Raw genomic sequence first — 20,000 nt, forward strand, 5'->3', positions numbered from 1 at the left:
CTTATATATATCTGTCATCCCCGACTTGTCATTTTTCTCTCCCGTCCCTTTAAATGTAAGTCTTCTTGTAACATTGCCATCTTATTTGCATTTATATTGTATCCCTCATATTTTACTAATATTGTTCTTGCACACAATTGTCACCATTACTGTAATTATGTATTTTTTGTAATTTTGTCACCATTACTGTAATTATGTAATTTTTGTTATTTCAGTTTACTCTTAAAAACAATTTCATGAAGACGAAACGTTGAGCTCAAATAATGGAAAGAAATGGAAGAATACAGTGATTTAGTTTCAATTCACCCGGTTAATGACAAATCTCTAATCAGAAAAATCGAGAATATGAGGAAAAAGCTGAAGAACTACAACAATGCTGTCGTTTTGAACTCCACGTGTATATATATATATATATATATATATACATATATATATATATATACATAAATATATATATATATATATATATATATATATATATGTACATACACACTGAATGGTTCCCAGTGATCAATTAGTATCTTTTTCAACCACAAATCACTTTTAATTCCATGCCATTGCAATCGAGACTGAGAGTCGCTCGAAGGAGGCATCCATTGGAAATTGAAACGTGGATGAGCCGAGGGTTCGAACCCAGCTAACCCGTAACAAAGTTACAGTAATGTAAACCAATACGCTATAAAGAGATCTATCTTGATAGCGTATTGGTTTACGTCACTGTAACTTTGTTACGGGTTAGCTTGGTTCGAATCCTCGGCTCGTCCACGTTTCAATTTTCAACGGATGCCTCCTTCGAGCGACTCTCAGTCTCGATTGCAATGGCATGGAATTAAAAGTGATTTGTGGTTGAAAAAGATATAAATATATATGTATATATATATATATATATGTATATATATATATTTTTTTTTTTTTTTTTTTTTTTTTTTTTTTTTTACTTAATCGCATATAAGCAGTTTTATGCTTGGTCATGATCAAATGTTTTTTTTTAAACGATCATGAAGAATAGGACGCATTCGCACCACATCCACACATCTCACACCGTTTACAGCGTCCCTTCCATAGCAAAATACGAATTGACATGCACAGATCTACCTACAATAATCTCGAGCAGATACCGGTCTACATATGAACGCTACTCACTATCAATCACTAACTTAATGCTGTTGATATTGGTCAGTGAAGATTTATTCGTGATATCATTATAACATCAACATCATAAATATAGTAAAAATCCCGAAAATGGTAAACTGACCATTATAATGGTGTTTTTTAAGACCATTCACACTTTGACTACCGAGTAAACAAACACACAGTTGCCACATTTACTCTCGTCCAACAGGTGTACCAGTTATAAGTGCCGCCAATAGTACATTGATTCTGGAATACCCGGAGAGGATGAAAAAACGTCACTCTCAGGCTCATCTTATAGGTGAATAGACTTTGTAGACTTTAGATTTTTGGATCAGATTCTATTATGAATCATCCTAAAGATTTTTGGTTCCATATCTTTGTATTAAATTTTTCACTTCGTTCATATTATTCTCCAGGTATTTGGTGTTCTGCAGTAATTCTTTTGCTATCGATGGGGTACAGCCAACCTTCCTTTCAGAGTTAAAGCATTATTTTTGCTCTGTGCTCAGATTCTTATCAAGGAGAGAGCAGTTAGGTTTCAACAGTACATTTCTTTACATATTTATTATGAAAGAGCTATACATGACTTTACAGGTATACAAACAATAAAAATAATCAATACATATATGAATTAGGACATATTTATAAGTTATAATCTTCATAGGCATAATGGAAAATTGTCTCTTTCCAAAATGTTGTAGCTTGTGTATTCTACCTTATTCATTTATATACAGTACACACATATACTCACACGTACACATTCTCGTAATCTCCTTTTTTCTACCAAACCCTTCTATACATATGAGTATCTGATTTAGAAAACAACGAAATAAGTAGTAAAAACAAAATATAGCCGTATCTAAATTATACATAAATATTCACAAACTAGCATGATGAATTGTGCACCAAATATCAAAATGTACAGTTGGACACAGGAACTTGGTACACTAGGGTAGACGTGTTTGCCTTTGTTGTATATATGTGTATTCCAGTTGAAGAAAACAGTTCATCTACCCATGCGTGCCAACAGTTCCAGTGTCCAAGCGAACATGTGGCCAAAATAGTCTTGTCAATTTACAAAATGTTTCGTTCATATCGCTGTGTCTGGCAGCTATTTCTTTTCTTTTTTTAAAACTTTGAGTAAAAAAATAACGTAAAAATCTGGCTAATTGTATTTCCGGCCAAGATGCACGAAGAATGAGTCAGCTGTCAGGGGTCGTCGCAAAATTGGCACAAAATATCCCAAAACGCACAAAGTGCCTGGAACGGCACGCACTGAAGCTGTGTGGAACATTATCTTCAGATCCTTCACCCAGCTGCCCCTCTTATTTCGTGTATTTCTAAGATGACGTCCCAAGTTCTGCTTGAGAATGGGATTGTGACTACATGTGCGCTTGCTTGCCTGTGTGCAAAACTGTCAGTTTGCATCCGTAGACTCTTGAATAATGAGGAAAGTAGATAAGAAATGGGTTCACTTTTGTTTGACAGATTAAGTTTACTTTTGTGTGTACATGTGTGTGTGCGTGCGTGTGTGTGTGTCCATGTGTGCGTGTGTGTGTGCGTGTGTGTGTACGTGTGTGTTTCAAAGTAGATAATGGACAATGTACTTATATTTGCGACTGTCATTTCCAAATCGTAGTAACAATAGAAATATTGTTTGACGATACATTTATTCAGAATTTCAACTTTTCGTAGTTACAACAACTACCAACAATACCATTTACAAGCGTCCTTGAGCAAGTGCATTTCAAATTTCATTTTTTAATCTTCTTTAAATTATTTGTAGTCTTTTCCAGTCATTTACACTGGAGTCCTGACAGTCTAAATTTCACTGCATAATCCTCGTCTCTCGTCGTCTGAGGTCCTCGGATCTCCAGTCCGCTTATGCCCCGAGTGTAGACGGTGCTGAAGTTATGAAAATGTAATACAAAATATTTTCTCCTTTTTCTTCTACTCCTCATTTTACTTCTTCTTCTTCTTGATTTTTTTCTTCATCTTCTTATTCTTCTAATTCTTTTTCTTCTTCTCCTCTCACTCCTCCTCCTCCTCCTCCTTCTTCTTCTTTTCTTTTTCTTCTTCTTTTTCTCCTCCTCCTCCTTCTTCTTCTTCTTCTTCTTCTTCTTCTTCTTCTTCTTCTTCTTCTTCTTCTTCTTCTTCTTCTTCTTCTTCTTTTTCTTTTTCTTTTTTTTCTTCTTCTTCTTCTTCTTCTTCTTCTTCTTCTTCTTCTTCTTCTTCTTCTTCTTCTTCTTCTTCTTCTCCTCCTCCTCCTTCTTCTCCTCCCACTTCTTCTTGTTTTTTCTTCTTCTTCTCCTTCTTCCTCTTCTTCTTCTTCTTCTTCTTCTTCTTCTTCTTCTTCTTCTTCTTCTTCTTCTTCTTCTTCTTCTTCTTCTTCCTTCTTATGTTTATTCGGTCTTGAAGGACGCAGTTCTATTACAGTGAACTCGTTTCAGATCTATACGTCTAGAATTATGTAGTATGAATAAATGTCATGAACTTCGCCTTTGAAGTTGAAATCAATCCTCGGTCGTCATCGTCTGAAGGCAAGAGGCACTTCGAGTCCCACAAGAGTCAGCGTGTTACGGCAGTAAATGCCTACGGTCTTTAATCAACCTAGCCACTTCGCAGAGAAGAAAATGGCTGAAAAAAAATAGATAATATTTGCACCTCGCTTCTCGTTACTATGACGGCGGAGGGCACAGATAATTTTCCATTCTATTTCGTTTAATTTTCATGGTTTTCTATGTTCGTGTTTATCTATTTTGGATTTTTTTTTCCTTTGGGGGGCCTTTCTTGCCCGTCGATTTAAGAACACCACTTTTAGATTAACTTAACTTTTTCTAGTGCTTTCTGCGGCGAGTTATTTTGATCAGGTGTGACCTTGATTATTCTGTATTCATCACTTGATTATTGCATATATATCTAATTTCCACACATGATTCGTATAAGAAAAAACACCAAGTTCTAGTAAAAGATTTTTTGAACTAAACCTACATTAATCCCTCCCTTCCCATGTGGCGCTTTCCTTTTTCACACTGAGTGGCGCCAAGTTCGTTCACATCGTGACACTCGTTCGGTACACGAGGGGCTTAGAGGTTCTTCCGATCAACCCCTCCCGTAGCGGGTGCCGGCACTTCATCACTGGTTCAGTCTACCGCCAGACTATTCTTTTCATATCCGCGGCACCCCCTCGGTAACGAACGGGTAACATCATGACATCAAAACACATTTGTGGCACTTGGCGTCCCCGGCAAACAAGCTAGGCAGCTGCAACCACGTAAGAAACTGCCGCAACCGCATAAAGAATGCCACAGCCGCGTAAAAAAATGCTGTAACCGCGTAAAAAAAAGAATTGCCACAACCGCATATGAAAACTAAGTTCGTGACTCAAGTCTTTCACAGTTCGGTGGTCGTTTCGATGGGCGAGCGCTCCATGGGGGCAAGCCGTCCGCCAAACATGACGTTCTCGTTGGTGGCGCTGATAGAGAGGGGTCCGTGGTCGTCCTCCTCGTCAGCGAACCGCTCGTACGAAGGGTTCCTGTGGGCTGTTGTCGAGTGAATGTTGGGCGTCTCGTCGCCCGAGCTGTCACCCATGACCATGACGCCATCGCCCATGCCGGGGAAGCGGTGAGCCATGGGCGAGCCCCTAAAGCCCAGGGCATTCTCCGACACTGCAAGGGGAGACAAGTCAGGATCAATCGCTTCACCAGATCGTTGCAAAATTTCATGTTATTTAATCATTTGTTTACATATTCATCAATCAATCTAATGACTATTATCTGCTGGGTTACACTTTAGACTTGAGGGAACCAAAGCAGTCTCATCACGAGAGAGCGAGAAAGCGAAATGAAAAGGAGAGAGAGAGAGAGAGAGAGAGAGAGAGAGAGAGAGAGAGAGAGAGAGAGAGAGAGAGAGAGAGAGAGAGAGAGAGAGAGAGAGATTGAGAGAGAACTTCAGACTCATTTCACTGCCACGGACAGTCAGTCAGATAGACGGCATAAGCGCTACTTACACTCCTCCTTGGTGATGTAGGAGACGTTATCCATGGAGAAATAGTGGGACCCATTGTCGAGGGGCACCTCCGTTACGGAATCGTCGTCCAAGGGTACGCTCATGCTCAAAACCTGCAAGGGGATCAGAAAAGAAGTCATAATACTCTAAGTCCACAGAACACTGAATGGGTCCCAGTGAACAGATTTACATTTATCAACCACAGTTCACTTTAATTCTAAGCCATCAACATCGAAGACCTCGAGGAGGCATACATGCAGAAATTGAAACGTGGTACAGCTAAGGACTCGAACCTCCGCTGGCACGTGACAAGTGATAGTGACTTAACCGATTGCGCCATCTCCACCATGATACTACAATTGGTAAGTGTACAACGCGGGAAAGTATTTGTACAATATTTTAATTCTAACCCATCAACATCGAGAACCTTGAGGAGGCATACATGCAGAAATTGAAACGTGGTACAGCTAAGGGCTCGAACCTCCGCTAGCACGTGACAAGTGATAGTGACTTAACTGATTATGGCGCAATCGGTTAAGTCACTATCACTTGTTGAGGCACTGTGATAAGTTGGAAAAAGCCTGTGATAAGTTGGAAAAGGCGGGTAAGGAAAATAAGAATGAGAATTCAAGTTTATTCCTGATTAGTTTCGCCAAAGAAAAAAAAGTTTCTTCAGATGCATGTGAGGACCTTCCGAGAGCTCAACCAGGGCCACGTCTGTTCCTGCGGGGTTTTCTCCTATTGGTCATTGTTGGGGTTTTGTCATATCTGCTCCGGTGAGGTTTTGTCCTACTGGGTATTACTGGGATTGTGTTAGTTGTCGTTATTGTCACGGTGGTTTTTGTCCATTTCAAGTCAACCATTCTTTGGTTCGTGTTTTCGTTCATAGTGATATAGTGCTTCAAGTACCTTTCTTTTCTGTCTGGACAAGTTCTTGTCCAATACTTCTGCTGCCTCCCATTTTGTTAAGTGCCTCTTTACTTTTACATGATTAACTGAAACACTCTATGTTCATTGAGCCTTTTCGTCACCTCTCTATACGTTTCTCCATAATAAGAACTCTCACAGCTACTGCAAAGAATCCTGTAAACTATACTTTCGTTATTGCAATGACCAACAGGACAAAACCCATCGAAACAGACGTGACCTTAGTTAAGTTCTTCAAAGCTCCTCACAGGTCCGCGTCCCCTGACGCTTGTGTATATATTCCCCATGTTTTCTTCGTCCTCTATTATTCCTCTGAAAATGCCTCTTAGTGCGACGTTAGTCAGAAATAAAATTTGACTCATATTTGAGTCTTCCTTTCCCATCTTTCACGCACGCACACACACACACACACACACACACACACACACACACACACACACACACACACACACACACACACACACACACACACACACACACACACACACACACACACACACACACACACACACACACACACACACACACACACACACACACACACACTCACACACACACACACACATTATATGTATATATATATATATATATATATATGCATATATATGCATAAACACACATTATTATATATATATGCATATATATGCATATACATGCACACACACACACACATATATATATATATATATATATATATATATATATATATATATATATACATGTGTGTGTGTGTGTGTGTGTGTGTGTGTGTGTGTGTGTGTGTGTGTGTGTGTGTGTGTGTGTGTGTGTGTGTGTGTGTGTGTGTGTGTGTGTGTGTTTTACTGGTAGAATTGAAGAACACAGGATAGAGCTTGATAAATTTCTACTCTAACATTTGAGGTATAATCCTTTTTCAGAGACTATAGAATACTTGAACTAACATATTCTTATACAAGTAGATCATCCGTCTTGCCTACTTACCAGTGAACCCCCATTAACCCTCTGACCTAGCCTCTTCCCATGCCTCACCCCATTTTTGACATCTACTTCCTGTAATGGGGTCATTCAGGAGAGGAAACCTTTACTATGGGTTACTGTGTGTGTGTGTGTGTGTGTGTGTGTGTGTGTGTGTGTGTGTGTGTGTGTGTGTGTGTGTGTGTGTGTGTGTGTGTGTGTGTGTGTGTGTGTGTGTGTGTGTGTGTGTGTGTGTGTGTGTGTGTGTGTGTGTTTGTGTGTATTTCTGTGTGCATGTTTGTGTGCGTGTGTGCGTCTAGATTCCCAAAGAGGACGGTAAAACCAGTTTCCTCATCCGCATGAAGCACTTAAATGTTTATTTGTTTACCGGGACTTACCTGGACCTCGTACTGCTTGTTTATCGGCTCGATGACAGACCCTACGGGTTCGTACTGCGGCGGAAGAACCACGACGGGCTTGACCTCGTCCCGATACTCAACATAACTGCGGGAAGGAAATAATGATATATTAACTTATGTATTAATTGATCGATACACGTTGTGAGGCAGCATTACAGACCTCTACCTAGTGATTCGTAGAATCGAAGTTCTGATTAATATCAGTTGAAAAATCTGAGTGAAGCAACTCACCGAGACCACAGATGGCATACGTAGGCGATGCCGATGACTCCGAGGAGGACGATGACGGCGGCGAGGACGATGAGCGAGATTTCTAACTCGGCCAGGTCTTTGTGGGTCTTGCCAAACGAGTCCTTGGTCACCTCTACGACCTGCGAGGTGAGGGGAAGGAACGTCACAAAAACTGTGAGGGTGTGTCCACAAGCGTCGCAAACATAAGGCAAACCCGACGGAAGGTTTGACATACGTTTGTTACCTATTTTTGTACATATTTTGGTGCTACTCAAGTTTTGTGCAAGTTGGTGACATGTTTGCCGCATGTTTGATGCTTGCTTGCTATACATTTGCTGCATGCATGGCACTTGTTTGACATATGTTTGCTATATATTTCTTTATATATTTTGGTGCTACTCACGGGAGCGAGGAGGACTGGAGGGCGAATGTTGTTGATTGGGAGTTGAAGCGACTTCGAGTAGTACTTCAAGTTTGTCATAGCCTTGGGGCCCGTCACCGACCTGTAGGAGGAACATGGACAAAAGGTATTAAGTCCCATCCAGTGCGAGGTCCTTCCTAAAGCTAAACAGAATTACCTGCCATTAGACAGAACAAAAATTGTGGAGGGAGTATAGTAGTGTAAAAGATTAATAAGAAAGTCTTAGGATGGATCTCTGCCCAAAAGTAAAGTAAAATCGTTTAATATTAAGCTGAACCAATTTACTAGAGGTGTAGCAAAGGGGCTAAGGTAACCATAACTTCTTCTTTACGTGTTCCAGCTTTAAGATGAATAAAATCGCCTGGATTTGCCCTCAACAAAACCTGTAGAGGGATTATGATTCTAACCTTAACTCCATCAGTAAACACGCATATATGGCTTGTATATGAACACACACAGACACACAGACACACACACACACACACACACACACACACACACACACACACACACACACACACACACACACACACGTACACACACATTAATGGTGGCTGATTAACTTGGTTCCCGGGACTTACGCATTTAGAGCTGGGTGGTCACGTTCGAGGATGCGTCCTGTTCTGGGCTCGACCACATGGAACCAGACATCGGTCCGGTTGCCGTCCCGGGTGGTGGTGCCGTTCATGTCCACGAACTGAAGGGACTCGACGCGCTCGATACCCACGATCTTCTCTGTAAGTGAGGAACACATCTGGAGTCAGTATTACTGGATATACCAGAAGATCTTGTTGATACACAAAGTAGCACGGAGGAAATGTAAACTACCAGGAAGACTTCGTCCGTAAGATAATCTTTTGATACCTTCACCTTAGTGGCGTGGTTTGGGAATTTAATTTTTGCTAAGGGTGGGAGGCTATTTTCTGCAGTTGAGGAAGAGATCTCCATTCTGAAAAGGAAACTCGTTTGACTCAGACCCCTTTCATGCATGTTCGTTTCCTCTGCTGCATTAAATAGCTTTCCGTTTACCAAAATAAAATCTAAAAGGTGTATCTACATCACCAAGCTGAAGGTATTGAAATATTCGGCTACAAACATATACTATGGCTTCAGCTGCCCTTAAATAAAAAGGTTGCCCTGCCAAAACATACGCCCATGCCAAAAGACTAATTCACTTTATCCCCCAATCCAGCACTTTAGGGATGAAATGCTTACATGATAATCAATAAGGAGATAAATGAACAGGCAAACAAAAAGCAAAAAGCAAACAGCAAACAAACAAACAAACAAACAAACAAACAAACAAACAAACAAACAAACAAACAAACAAACAAACAAACAAATCAAAGCCCTTTTGTTGTCCAACCCAGCTTAGCACCTCGTGGACGAAAGGTCATCCCTGTTCCCGGTCACAGTGCTCGAATCAAAGGTATTGTAACACGACCCAGCACTTTGGCAGCAGGACCCGACAACTGGTGCTGTTTTACGCCCACCACATCGTTATATGGCAACGCCCCTCCTCATCCAGTCAAGAAGTTTAAGGAACAGACAAGAAGAAACCCCGTCGAGCCGTGTCATTTCCTCATCCATGTACAACTACTTTCCATTTATTTTCATCTTTTCCACTATCGTCCTAACTCGACAGATAGTTCTCTTGTATCCAGTTCCCCTTTCACTTCGTCCATCCACCTCATTCTTGGTCTCCTCCTCAAGTTTATTTCCTCCACTTCTGCTTCCCATATTCATTTTGCTAGTCTCGCTCATTCATACTGCCATGGGCTTGCTAGGTTTGACCTGAGTTGATGGAAAGTATGTAACTAATTTCGAGTCTAGGGGTAAGTTGAGTTCCAGTTTGGGAGCAAGCCCGTAACAATAAAGTGGAACATATAGAGAATACAGATAGTTTAAGGTACGTTCCGATGAAAAGCATATATAAGACTGGATGTAAGCAAGATTATAAGGGTGGATGGGTAAGATAGAAGTCTGCACGAAACTTAAATAATCTATATTTACGATAAGTGAAAAAATAAAGCTTTACTGTTTTTACATTTACAAGCATACACTCACAGTATTTGGAAAAACTGAACATAATAATACATTTCTTAGTAAATTACATATAACAAATAAAGAAACAAAATTACTGATGTCCAAGATTAATGGTTTACACTATACTTGTGTAATACTTGGTGCACAATCAACAGCGGTTGTAGGTAAGAGAGAGAGTCGGCTGAGGGCCGGCCCCTTTATATAGTCGAGGGGGGCGTTGCTTTATAGTTTCATGGTCATGATTCAAAGACCAACGTTGGTTATACGTTGGGGGTGATGAGACGAATTCAAAACTTCGATGTTAGCAGGCGGGAGATTTGAAAGTCTCATTCGATTCACGGTTGGCTATAACAATACCATACACCCAAACCATCTCAATACTTTCTAATCTACCCTATTTACCAGCTCTCCTTCTACACCAGCTCTATGCTTCATCACTCTATTTCTTACTTTATTTATCCTCGTTCCATCCACCATATTCCTTTAACACTTCATCTCACTTAATAAATAAGTATATAAATGACTAAACAAGTAGATTAATGAATAAATGCATATATAAGTAAATAAATAAATACACGAATGAATAGATAATTGTATAAATAAAAAGTAGATTAAGAAAGAAAGAACGAAGAAATAAAGTTACATAAAATGGAACTGATAAAAAATAAACTTACTGGATTGCTCCTGAAGGAAGTGAATGAGTTTTCCTTGGCTACTGCTGACACGGTCGGGCGGGGCCTCCACGACCAGCACCAGGCGGTGCTCGGGTCGCACCACATTCACCTGACGAAGGGAAGGGCGGAGATCAGGAACAAGAATTAAATTGTTTCGGAATATGTATTGACCCTATTGAATGCGAACATACTATGTTATATACCTTCTCCAAAGCAATGAAAATGGCTGGGTTCCACCCAGTATGTGTCTTTTGTATTTCTCACTTGTCTCAATGTGAACACCTAGCACATCCTCAGTTAAAGAAGACCTCCATCTTTTTTTCATGTGTTATTTTGTTGTTGTTTCATTTCTTATTCATTTATTCTTCTACCTATGCCTTCCTTACCCTATTCATCATTTATCTTTACCACTTAACAGTATCATTACGGGGAGGAGTGACAAATTATTGTTATGTCAAGCAGCGCTTGTGGCGTAGTCGGAAGAGTGCTTGTCTTGAATTCACTTAGTTGTAGGTTTGAATCCAGTCCTCCTCTTCGATTCCCAGCAGTGGCTGTCTATTACCTGCCCCAACAGTTTAATCTCACAAGGCAAAGGTGACAGCTTCGGCCGCAGCTACATGCCTCCAGGCGTAAGCCTCTCACCTTCACACCTAGGCAGCAATCTGTTTTATTCATCTGAGGAAGGTGCTACGAAGATGAATGAAATAACCTGGCATCCAATACAGAAGGCTTTAGTATAGAGAGGTAGTACGAGTCACCCCTTCGCTATCGAGTCGGTTGCCACGGAGATCACTGAAATAACTTGACGGTAGCTACATACACACATATACGAGTACATATACCAACGGCTTTTTCCCCCTTACAAGGGAGGTAGCCAAAGTCAAAGGCATAAATCCCCTCCCACCCATTTCATCTCCACACATACTAATCCCTTTCACCACCTCTCCCTCCCTCTTTTCTTGGCTCCTCCTTGATGACGGGTCATCCCTGCATCTCGCCCACTACCCTGGGTCAAAAGCAATGCGACAAGACACAGGACATACACAGCAAGGCTGCTAGAAGGGAAAAACGCCTGTGGTGATCTCCCCCCGAACTGAATAGAATCGTCTGACGGCAGACAATATATATATATATATATACATATATACATATATATATATATATATATATATATATATATATATATATATATATATATATATATATTCTATGGTGATTCTTCCTTACGTACCACAACTGGGACAGTGTCCATGAAATAGTCCTCCTTGTTGATGGGGTTATCCACTGCCACCATCGTCAGGTTGAAGGGCAGAAGATTGGAGGAGGCTTCCGAAACCAGCCGCGCCGTCCGTATGACCCCAGCCTCCGAGTTGACGCTGAAGAACCCGCCCCGGTTGCTCTCCGGAAGGATCTCGTAGCTGATACGGCCGTTTTCCTCCAGGTCCTCGTCCGTCGCCTGTCGAGGTAGAACCACCAGAAAAAGTGTTGAAACAGCTTGCAATAGAAAGAGCTAATAGGGCTAACATGCTCACTAGTAATGAAATAAAATGGTTAGAGATTCACAATGAAATGAAGCTAATATGTCATTAGAAAACTTATAAGTGTTTAGACGATGACTAAAGCAATTTACCCTGACAGGGTGGAGAACAAGATTTCATGCAAACCACTGACTCGCGACCTTCTATTTCCTTCTTATTGTGGGTGAGGGTACATGCTGTCATGCCATGAATGATTATACCCTTTATAAAGACGGCAACACACTAGACTGTGAGTCTAGGATAGGAAGCAGTTCTGAGACAGCTGTTTCTGTTCCAGAGTGAGGCAGCTTACGAGAGTCTAATATTTCAACGCGAAAGTAAGAAAGGCATCGCTGCCCAAGGCCAGATATTACCCTCTGTGGGACTCCCATTAAGATCATTAGAACAGTCCGACGCCATGCTGAATAAAAGAGAACGTGCCACCCGGTGATGAAAGAGTAATTCGAAATAGGCGATAACCAATTTGTTATCTAGGGGTTGCCACTGAGATAAAAAGTGTCATCAGGTACAAAAGAGGAATTGTATGAAATAGATTAGCTCAAACCTTGTGACGTACTGTGCAAATTATTTGTCTTATTTAGTTGGTAACGGGGATATGGCCATTTGTGAGTACGTATGGCCCTGGTAGTAAGAAAAGTAAGGAGAGAGAGGCGTTTTGGAATTATTGAAATAAGCGTATGGATCTTTGGGAAGAATATGAACGAAGCTTTGTTCGGGAATTTCAATGCTAGAGTAAGACATAAGCCAGTGGATGGAGTGGTGGAGAGGTATGATGTGGCAGGAAGGAACGATAGAGGATTTAGATATATGAATTGTAAGGAAAATTATGAGAGCAAACATGGTTTTTAAGAAGAAAGATAAGTATAAGTATACTTGAACTAGGGTGCTTCGTGGGAGAGTATTTGAGAGAGCATTAACAAATTTTGTAGTGGTCTCTAAAAGGACTGTTATAAACTATAGTTTACTACTGTTTCTATCCTTGTGGCTAGTCTCGTGTAGTGTCCAAAACAAGTGTGTGTATTTAGAGGAGAATGATGGGATTCTTTATCATCATCTACTGGAAGGGAGATTAAGAGTAATGTAAAATGGGGAAAAATAAAAGGAAATGAGACACAGGTGCTTAAAGCGAATAAGATGAATAGTACATACATACATATACCAAAGGCTTTTCCCCCCTTACACGGTGGGTAGCCAAAAAGAAAAAGGCATAGAAATCACTCCCACCCATTTCACTTCCCACACATTCCACTCCTCTCCACCCTCCCCCCTCCCTCCCATCTCGGCACCTCCTGGATGACGGGTCATCCCTGCATCCCGTCCACCGCCCTGGGTCAGAAAGAAAATATACCAGTTATGAAATGTAGTGAAAGGTAAAAGAGAAGTGGGAGTACAGGAAGAGTAGGTGTGTTTCAGCGTGAGGACGGTGGTGGTAGAAAAGAGGCGAGGATATGAGTAATGGCTGTAATGAAGAAATGAGAAAGCACATGAAAGGTATAGAAGAAAGAAAATGAAAGAGAATCGTAAGGTACGAGAGGCCAAGAGAAAAGCGAGTGAGGTGAAGTATGCGTATGAATTATTATTTATTTATTTATTTATTTATTTATTTATTTATTTATTTATTTATTTATTTATTTATTTATTTATTTATTTATTTATTTATTTATTTATTTTACTTTAAGATGTTTTGGATGGAAGTAGAAAGAGCGTGGTGAGACGAGTCGGGTATAGAGGAGAGAGTAAAGGGAACAGATAGACAAGTCTTAATGGAAATGAAAGTGGTTAAGTAGAAGCTAGGTAGAGTTGAACATAGAGGAGAACAGGTAGGTTTTGTTCGTAGCAGTGGGAGAGAGGAAAATTATTGATAGGAGAGGAAATAGTAAGGCTATAGCCAAAGGGTTGGTACAAGTTGCTTTACAGAGATGAAAGCTGGAAGAGCACCTGGGTTGGATGGTTGTCATGCGGGTCCTCTGACGAAGGGTGTAGTTATAATGAACTGGTCAGTGAGATTGATGTGTATCTAAGAGGGAGTTTACACAGTCTAACGGTTCGTCGAACGCGGTTCGACAGACACGTGTCTAAAGTGATGTGTGAACGTGTGAACGAAGTATTTGGTTGTCGAACACGTTGGTTAAACCCCAAATATCCCGTTCACACGTTCACACATAAGGGAAGTAAGTGCACCATGGATTGGAGAAGTCCATGTATAGTTCCATCATACAAGAGAAAGGAGAGTAAGCATGGCTGTAGTTGATTTAGGTATAGTTGCCAAAGTTTATGGAAGATGATTTATTGGATGAAAAGGGGAACAGAGGGATTAATTGGAGATGATCATTGTGGGTTTAGGAGAGGAAGAGAGTGCGTAGATCAAATATTTGCAATAAGATATTTAAGGAAAGTTTTTGGTAAAAGATAAAATATGTTTTGGGCTATAAAGGATTTGGAGAAAACATGACAGGATTAATAGAGAAATATTGTGTAGTGTGTTGTGGTGTATGGAAGGAGGGAAGTCTATAGATTTTTTAACATAAATAGTATGGAATATGTGAGGGTATCGAATAGAGAAAGTAAATGGATTGAGGTGAAGGTGGGTCTACGTCAGGACTGTGATGTCGCCAGGGTTGTTCATAGTGTATGTGGAAGAGGGTGATAAGGGAGGTAAATATAAGAGTGTTTGCCAGAGGCACAAGTCATAATGAAACCTGTAGGATACGACCCTGGGTTGAAGTGGTTTGAAAAAAGTTTGGCGAGATACCGTGGTCTATAGACAGACAAGACTAGAGGAGACATATTTCTCATATTTCTTTATCACGGCTCTCCGTGAGGTAAGTCTGGACATATCAATCTCGCCTAATTTCACGACCAAGCTGATACCGACAGCCCACGGTTTATCCTTCAAGATAATATGAACAGACTATAGTTCTATAACTCACCTTGACCGTGATGACGCTCGTGTGGATGCGGGCATCCTCGCTAACGAAGGCGTAGTAGGTCCTCGAGGACCTGGCACCCTCGCGCAGCCCCTCGGGCACCGGCACTTGGAAGACGGGCGCGTTGTCGTTCACATCTTGAAGGTGAATCGTCATCTGCCGGGGAAGGGTCGTCGTCAGTAGTGGATGAAAAGGGCTCAGCGTTCCACAGAAAATGAATGTGCAACATATATTGAAATTGTCACCGGGACTATTCCATTACTGAGAAAATGGGTTTATATCATCACCACCACACAGTATATTCTTTGTGTAATCTACTACCATGGTTCTTAGGGTGCATGATTGCCTCGTCATCGACATCTTTTACCTTCCCAGATGAGAACTTAGGAGCTTATATAGTTCGATCTATGGGTAAAGTTGTGACCTTACTCTACACATCCAACCCCTTGCTCAATGAGAGCAGTATATGTATGGGCGTGTGCGTGCGCACCTGTTTATTTGTGTTTGTGTGTGTGCGCGCGCGCGTGTGGGGGTGTGTGAGTGTGTGTGTGGGTGTGTGTGTGTGTGTGTGTGTGTGTGTGTGTGTGTGTGTGTGTGTGTGTGTGTGTGTGTGTGTGTGTGTGTGTGTGTGTGTGTGTGTGTGTGTGCGCACGTGATTGTGTGGGTGTTTGAGTGTAAGTGTGAGTGTGAGTGTGTGTGTGTGTGTGTGTGTGTGTGTGTGTGTGTGTGTGTGTGTGTGTGTGTGTGTGTGTGTGTGTGTGTGTGTGTGTATGTGTGTTTCAACATAGGTTGGCGACCCCTACAGACCTTTGTCTGCTTCCTGGTCGAGTCGATGCGCGCACGCGCGGCCACGAGCTCAAGGACGATGTGGTACTCGTCCAGAGTCTCGCGGTCGAGGATGACGCCCTCAGCCACCCGGACCTCGCACTCCCGTCGCGTCGACATCAGCGCCTCGAAGTGACCTGCAAGGACAACAGCTTTGAAGTATCGGTAGCCGGAATAGAATAACAAATGCCACTCGATCTGGTGTACCGATGATAAGGAAATGATATTCAACATCGATTATAACAAAAATAATGGTGATAGGAGAAAGAACAATAGCATTGATGATAAGAATAGTAGTAAGAGTAATAATGATAACAATGATAATGATAATGACAATGATAATAATGATAATGACAATGATAATAATGATAATAACTGATAACAATGATAACGATAATGATAATGATAATGATAATAGTAATAATGGTAATAATTATAATAATGGTAATAATGGTAATAATGGTAATAATGGTAATAATGGTAATAATGATAATAATGATAATGATAATAATGATAATAATGATAATGATGATGATGATGATGATGATGATGATGATGATGATGATGATGATGATGATGATGATGATGATGATGATGATGATGATGATGATGATGATGATGATGATGATGATGATGATGATGATGATGATGATGATGATGATGATGATGATAATGATGATAATGATAATGATAATAATGATAGTAATGATAATAATGATAATAATGATAATAATGATAATAATGATAATAATAGTAATAATAATAGTAATTATATCAATAATGATAGTAATTCTATCTACATACCAAGGGCTTCCCCATCCCCCCTTTATAAAGGAAGTGGTCAATTCAAAAGTCACGCACCCACTCCCACCCATTCCACTCCCATCCACCACCCTTTCCTCCCTCTCATCTTGTCTTCTTGTGGATGAATGGTCATCCCTATCTCCCGTCCATTGCTCTGGGACAGAAGCAATGCAGTAAGGCACAGTACACCCACACCAATTCGATTTAACCTAATTGGCGACCCCAACTCTCCGTCCCCTCCTGCGGAAATTTGAGAAGACAGGGAGAAATAGCTTTCACCAAATTTCACATAATTACCATTATCATTGTTGTTATCATTATTATTATGATCGTTATTATCATTGATGTCATTACTATTATTAAGTAAAGGCATAATAGTAGTAATAATATCAGTAGTAATAATGATGATTATAATAGTAATAGCAACCATGGTAATACTAATTATATGAGATTAGGTGAAATGTTAGTTTGCCAGATCGAAAGACACATTATTGGCCCCGTACCGAGATCGTTTCCGGAAATGATGTCACACTTGATGGCGGCCCCGTCCTTGGGCTTGTTAACGAGGGCCAGCTTCTTGACGATCCCCTCCGGCTTGAGGTCCTCCTCGACCTCGACGAGGTGCTCGGCCTCAGCGAACCCGGCGCCCTCCTCCGGGGGCAGCGTCACCGGGTGCTCCACCGTCACCAACAGGTTCAGGGTTCCCGAGAGAGCCGGGTCTCCGCCGTCAGTAGCCACGACTTCCAACTGCGGAAGACAAGAATATCTTAATATATATTTTTCTTTCTCATTTTTTTTTCTTGTTTCTCTTTTATGTCTCAGTATAAATGAGCCCCTTCGCTACCAAAAAGGGTACCACAGAAACGAACAGAATAGCCCGGCGTCAACCAGAATAAAAGATAGAATACCAGCCTTAGGTTAAATGACAGACTCTCTATGGAGGGAGATTCCCTCAAACTGAATAAAGTCACCTGGCGGTAGCTAGAATGATTACAAGGGTAAAACGCCACTGCGAAAGGACTCCAGAAGAAAGTGAATGTGTGAACTGAGAACGGGAACTTGCCTGGAAGTCCTCCTCGGGCTGCGTGCTGAGGTCGGCCTTAACCAAGATGATGCCTTGCTGGTCGACTTCGAAGTAGTCGGTGGCCAGGCCAATCCCCCCAAGAGCGTAATAGACCTGCAGGAGGGATGGGGAGAGAGAGGGAGTTGTCAGTTCAGGTTCTTTAGGTAAAGGTAGCTGACCCTTCAGTTGTACTTTGACTAGCTTTATACATTTTGATCTGGCTGATGACAGGCAATTGTTTTCTTATATAGCTGAGTAACCCATGACATGATGTTTTCGCTCGATTGAGACCACTTTGAGGTCCTAGTCTGTCTTCTCAGTAGCATAACCTCCACCAAATTCTTAGCCAGAATGAAATATATAAAGTACGTTACTGTATTTGAAGGGGTTCAAAGTGCCCTTCAGGTAGGGGAGAAGGGAAGAGGAACAATGGGCTACAAATATATTGATCCAGGTGTTTTGTTTACTATACATATATAATTTCTATCTCTAATTACATGCTGTTATAGAATAAAATTATTAGTATATATCGCTGTGGATGTATTCTGTCTTGCTGCATTACTTCTGACCCGGGCAATGGGCGGGAGGCAGGGATGACCTTGCGTCCAAGAGGAGCCAAGGTTAAAAAAAAACAATGAGTGGAGGATAGAAGTGAAATAGGTGGGAGTGGGTGCATGCTTTAGTTAGATACCTTCCTTATAAAGGGAAGAAGCCTTTTTTATATAGACAGATAGATGGGCAGGTAGGTAGATATACAAGGAAGTAAATATTGAAATAGAAAATTTATAAAACAATAAACAACAAATTTATTTGCACAATGAAAAGTTTGAGGGGCTTGAAATTTAACTACAACTGTACTTGAAGTTTCTGTGGGAGAGAATCAATATCTAGTATTGGACACATGGCCTTGGTACAGTACAGAGTAATATTAATGATCTGCTCACTGGTGGTACTTGACAATTCCGATTGTTTTCGTGTTTCTCAACAGTGTCACCATATAGTAGATGTTTAGTTCGTCGCTTGCAAATATACCTTTCTCTATCGGGAATATTCACTATTCAGAAAGCTCTAATATTCGTAACGAAAATACCTTTCAACAATATACTAGAATGTATGTGTTTCTGTTATCGGGATTTTTTACACATTTCAGAATTTTTTCCTCGGATTGTGCCCGGATTTCCGAATTCTAGGAATTCCTTATAGAGGGAAAAAAAATTCGATCTGCTTATCTAATTAATCTGTTACCTCAGATTTTTCTTTTACATGGTATCCGCGGCCTCTAGGTAACTGGTCACGGCCACCAGTTTAGTACATAAGTCACTCTGGGGAAAAAATTGTGTTTTCTAGATAGTGTTCGAATGAGAAAGCACAGAACGAGATGTCCTGGGTCTTCTGCACGAAGGTTTCATCTGGGACAGTTGGAGTCTGTAGTCAGGCCAATCTTGTGTTGGTGCTCTTTCAGTACAGAGTAGTGACCGAACTCAGTCGTGGTAGTGTGGGTCCCACTTGCCTTAGGAGTTATTTCTCAGTTGGACTGATGGCTGTGTAAGCCTGGTGAAGTATTGCATTAGGAGGTTTATCATGGTATGATTATTTTATGATCTGAGTGTACATGCGTGTGTGGGGACGTGTTGTGTTATGTAGTGTAGGGGGTAGGTTACTGTACGTGTCAGAAAAGTATGTTGCTGGAGTTGTTTTCTGTTTATTGCGCTCAGTGGTGATATAGTAGGAGGAGAGGGATGGTTCGAGGGTTCTTGCGTATAATTGTATGGTTAGCACTCTTACATGCTGCTCTATGGGAAAGATTCTAGTTTCTAAGTGCTGATGTTCCATTGATATTGCTTAAGTGCGGCCAGTTATTATTCTTGGTACTTTATTTTGTATTATTAGTTTTCTTAATTGTGGGTTAGCATGTATGTAAACTCTGCACGTATCCAGTATGTTCATTCCTTTGAGAAAGTCAATAGATGAAACGTCAGGAATAAACGCTTCACTTCCAGTCCGTGTTTCCTTTGTCGTGTTTCTGCAACTTGTTCACATTGATTTTCAC

General features: G+C 40.9%; 2 protein-coding genes across 2 annotated transcripts in view; one reads left to right on the top strand and one right to left on the bottom strand.

Moving 5' to 3' along the window:
- Positions 1-3,739, top strand: part of LOC143032200 (uncharacterized) — a 25,204-nt gene extending 21,465 nt beyond the window's left edge. Inside the window, exons 5-6 of the mRNA XM_076196671.1 lie at positions 1,317-1,432; positions 3,642-3,739. Coding sequence (XP_076052786.1) covers positions 1,317-1,432; positions 3,642-3,739 — 214 coding nt within the window. The remainder of the gene's footprint in view (positions 1-1,316; positions 1,433-3,641) is intronic.
- The window catches only part of Cad99C (cadherin 99C), a 143,427-nt gene continuing 126,654 nt past the window's right edge, over positions 3,228-20,000 (bottom strand). The window contains exons 17-28 of the mRNA XM_076196959.1: positions 17,951-18,064; positions 17,391-17,634; positions 16,066-16,220; positions 15,262-15,414; positions 12,025-12,249; positions 10,794-10,902; positions 8,655-8,808; positions 8,056-8,155; positions 7,653-7,792; positions 7,401-7,506; positions 5,144-5,255; positions 3,228-4,802 (exon numbers count right to left, since the gene is read on the bottom strand). Coding sequence (XP_076053074.1) covers positions 4,528-4,802; positions 5,144-5,255; positions 7,401-7,506; positions 7,653-7,792; positions 8,056-8,155; positions 8,655-8,808; positions 10,794-10,902; positions 12,025-12,249; positions 15,262-15,414; positions 16,066-16,220; positions 17,391-17,634; positions 17,951-18,064 — 1,887 coding nt within the window. The 3' untranslated portion in view covers positions 3,228-4,527. The remainder of the gene's footprint in view (positions 4,803-5,143; positions 5,256-7,400; positions 7,507-7,652; positions 7,793-8,055; positions 8,156-8,654; positions 8,809-10,793; positions 10,903-12,024; positions 12,250-15,261; positions 15,415-16,065; positions 16,221-17,390; positions 17,635-17,950; positions 18,065-20,000) is intronic.

The sequence above is a fragment of the Oratosquilla oratoria genome, chromosome 13, assembly GCF_046742065.1.
Source record: "Oratosquilla oratoria isolate Oo_2021 chromosome 13, ASM4674206v1, whole genome shotgun sequence".
NCBI lineage: Eukaryota > Metazoa > Arthropoda > Malacostraca > Stomatopoda > Squillidae > Oratosquilla > Oratosquilla oratoria.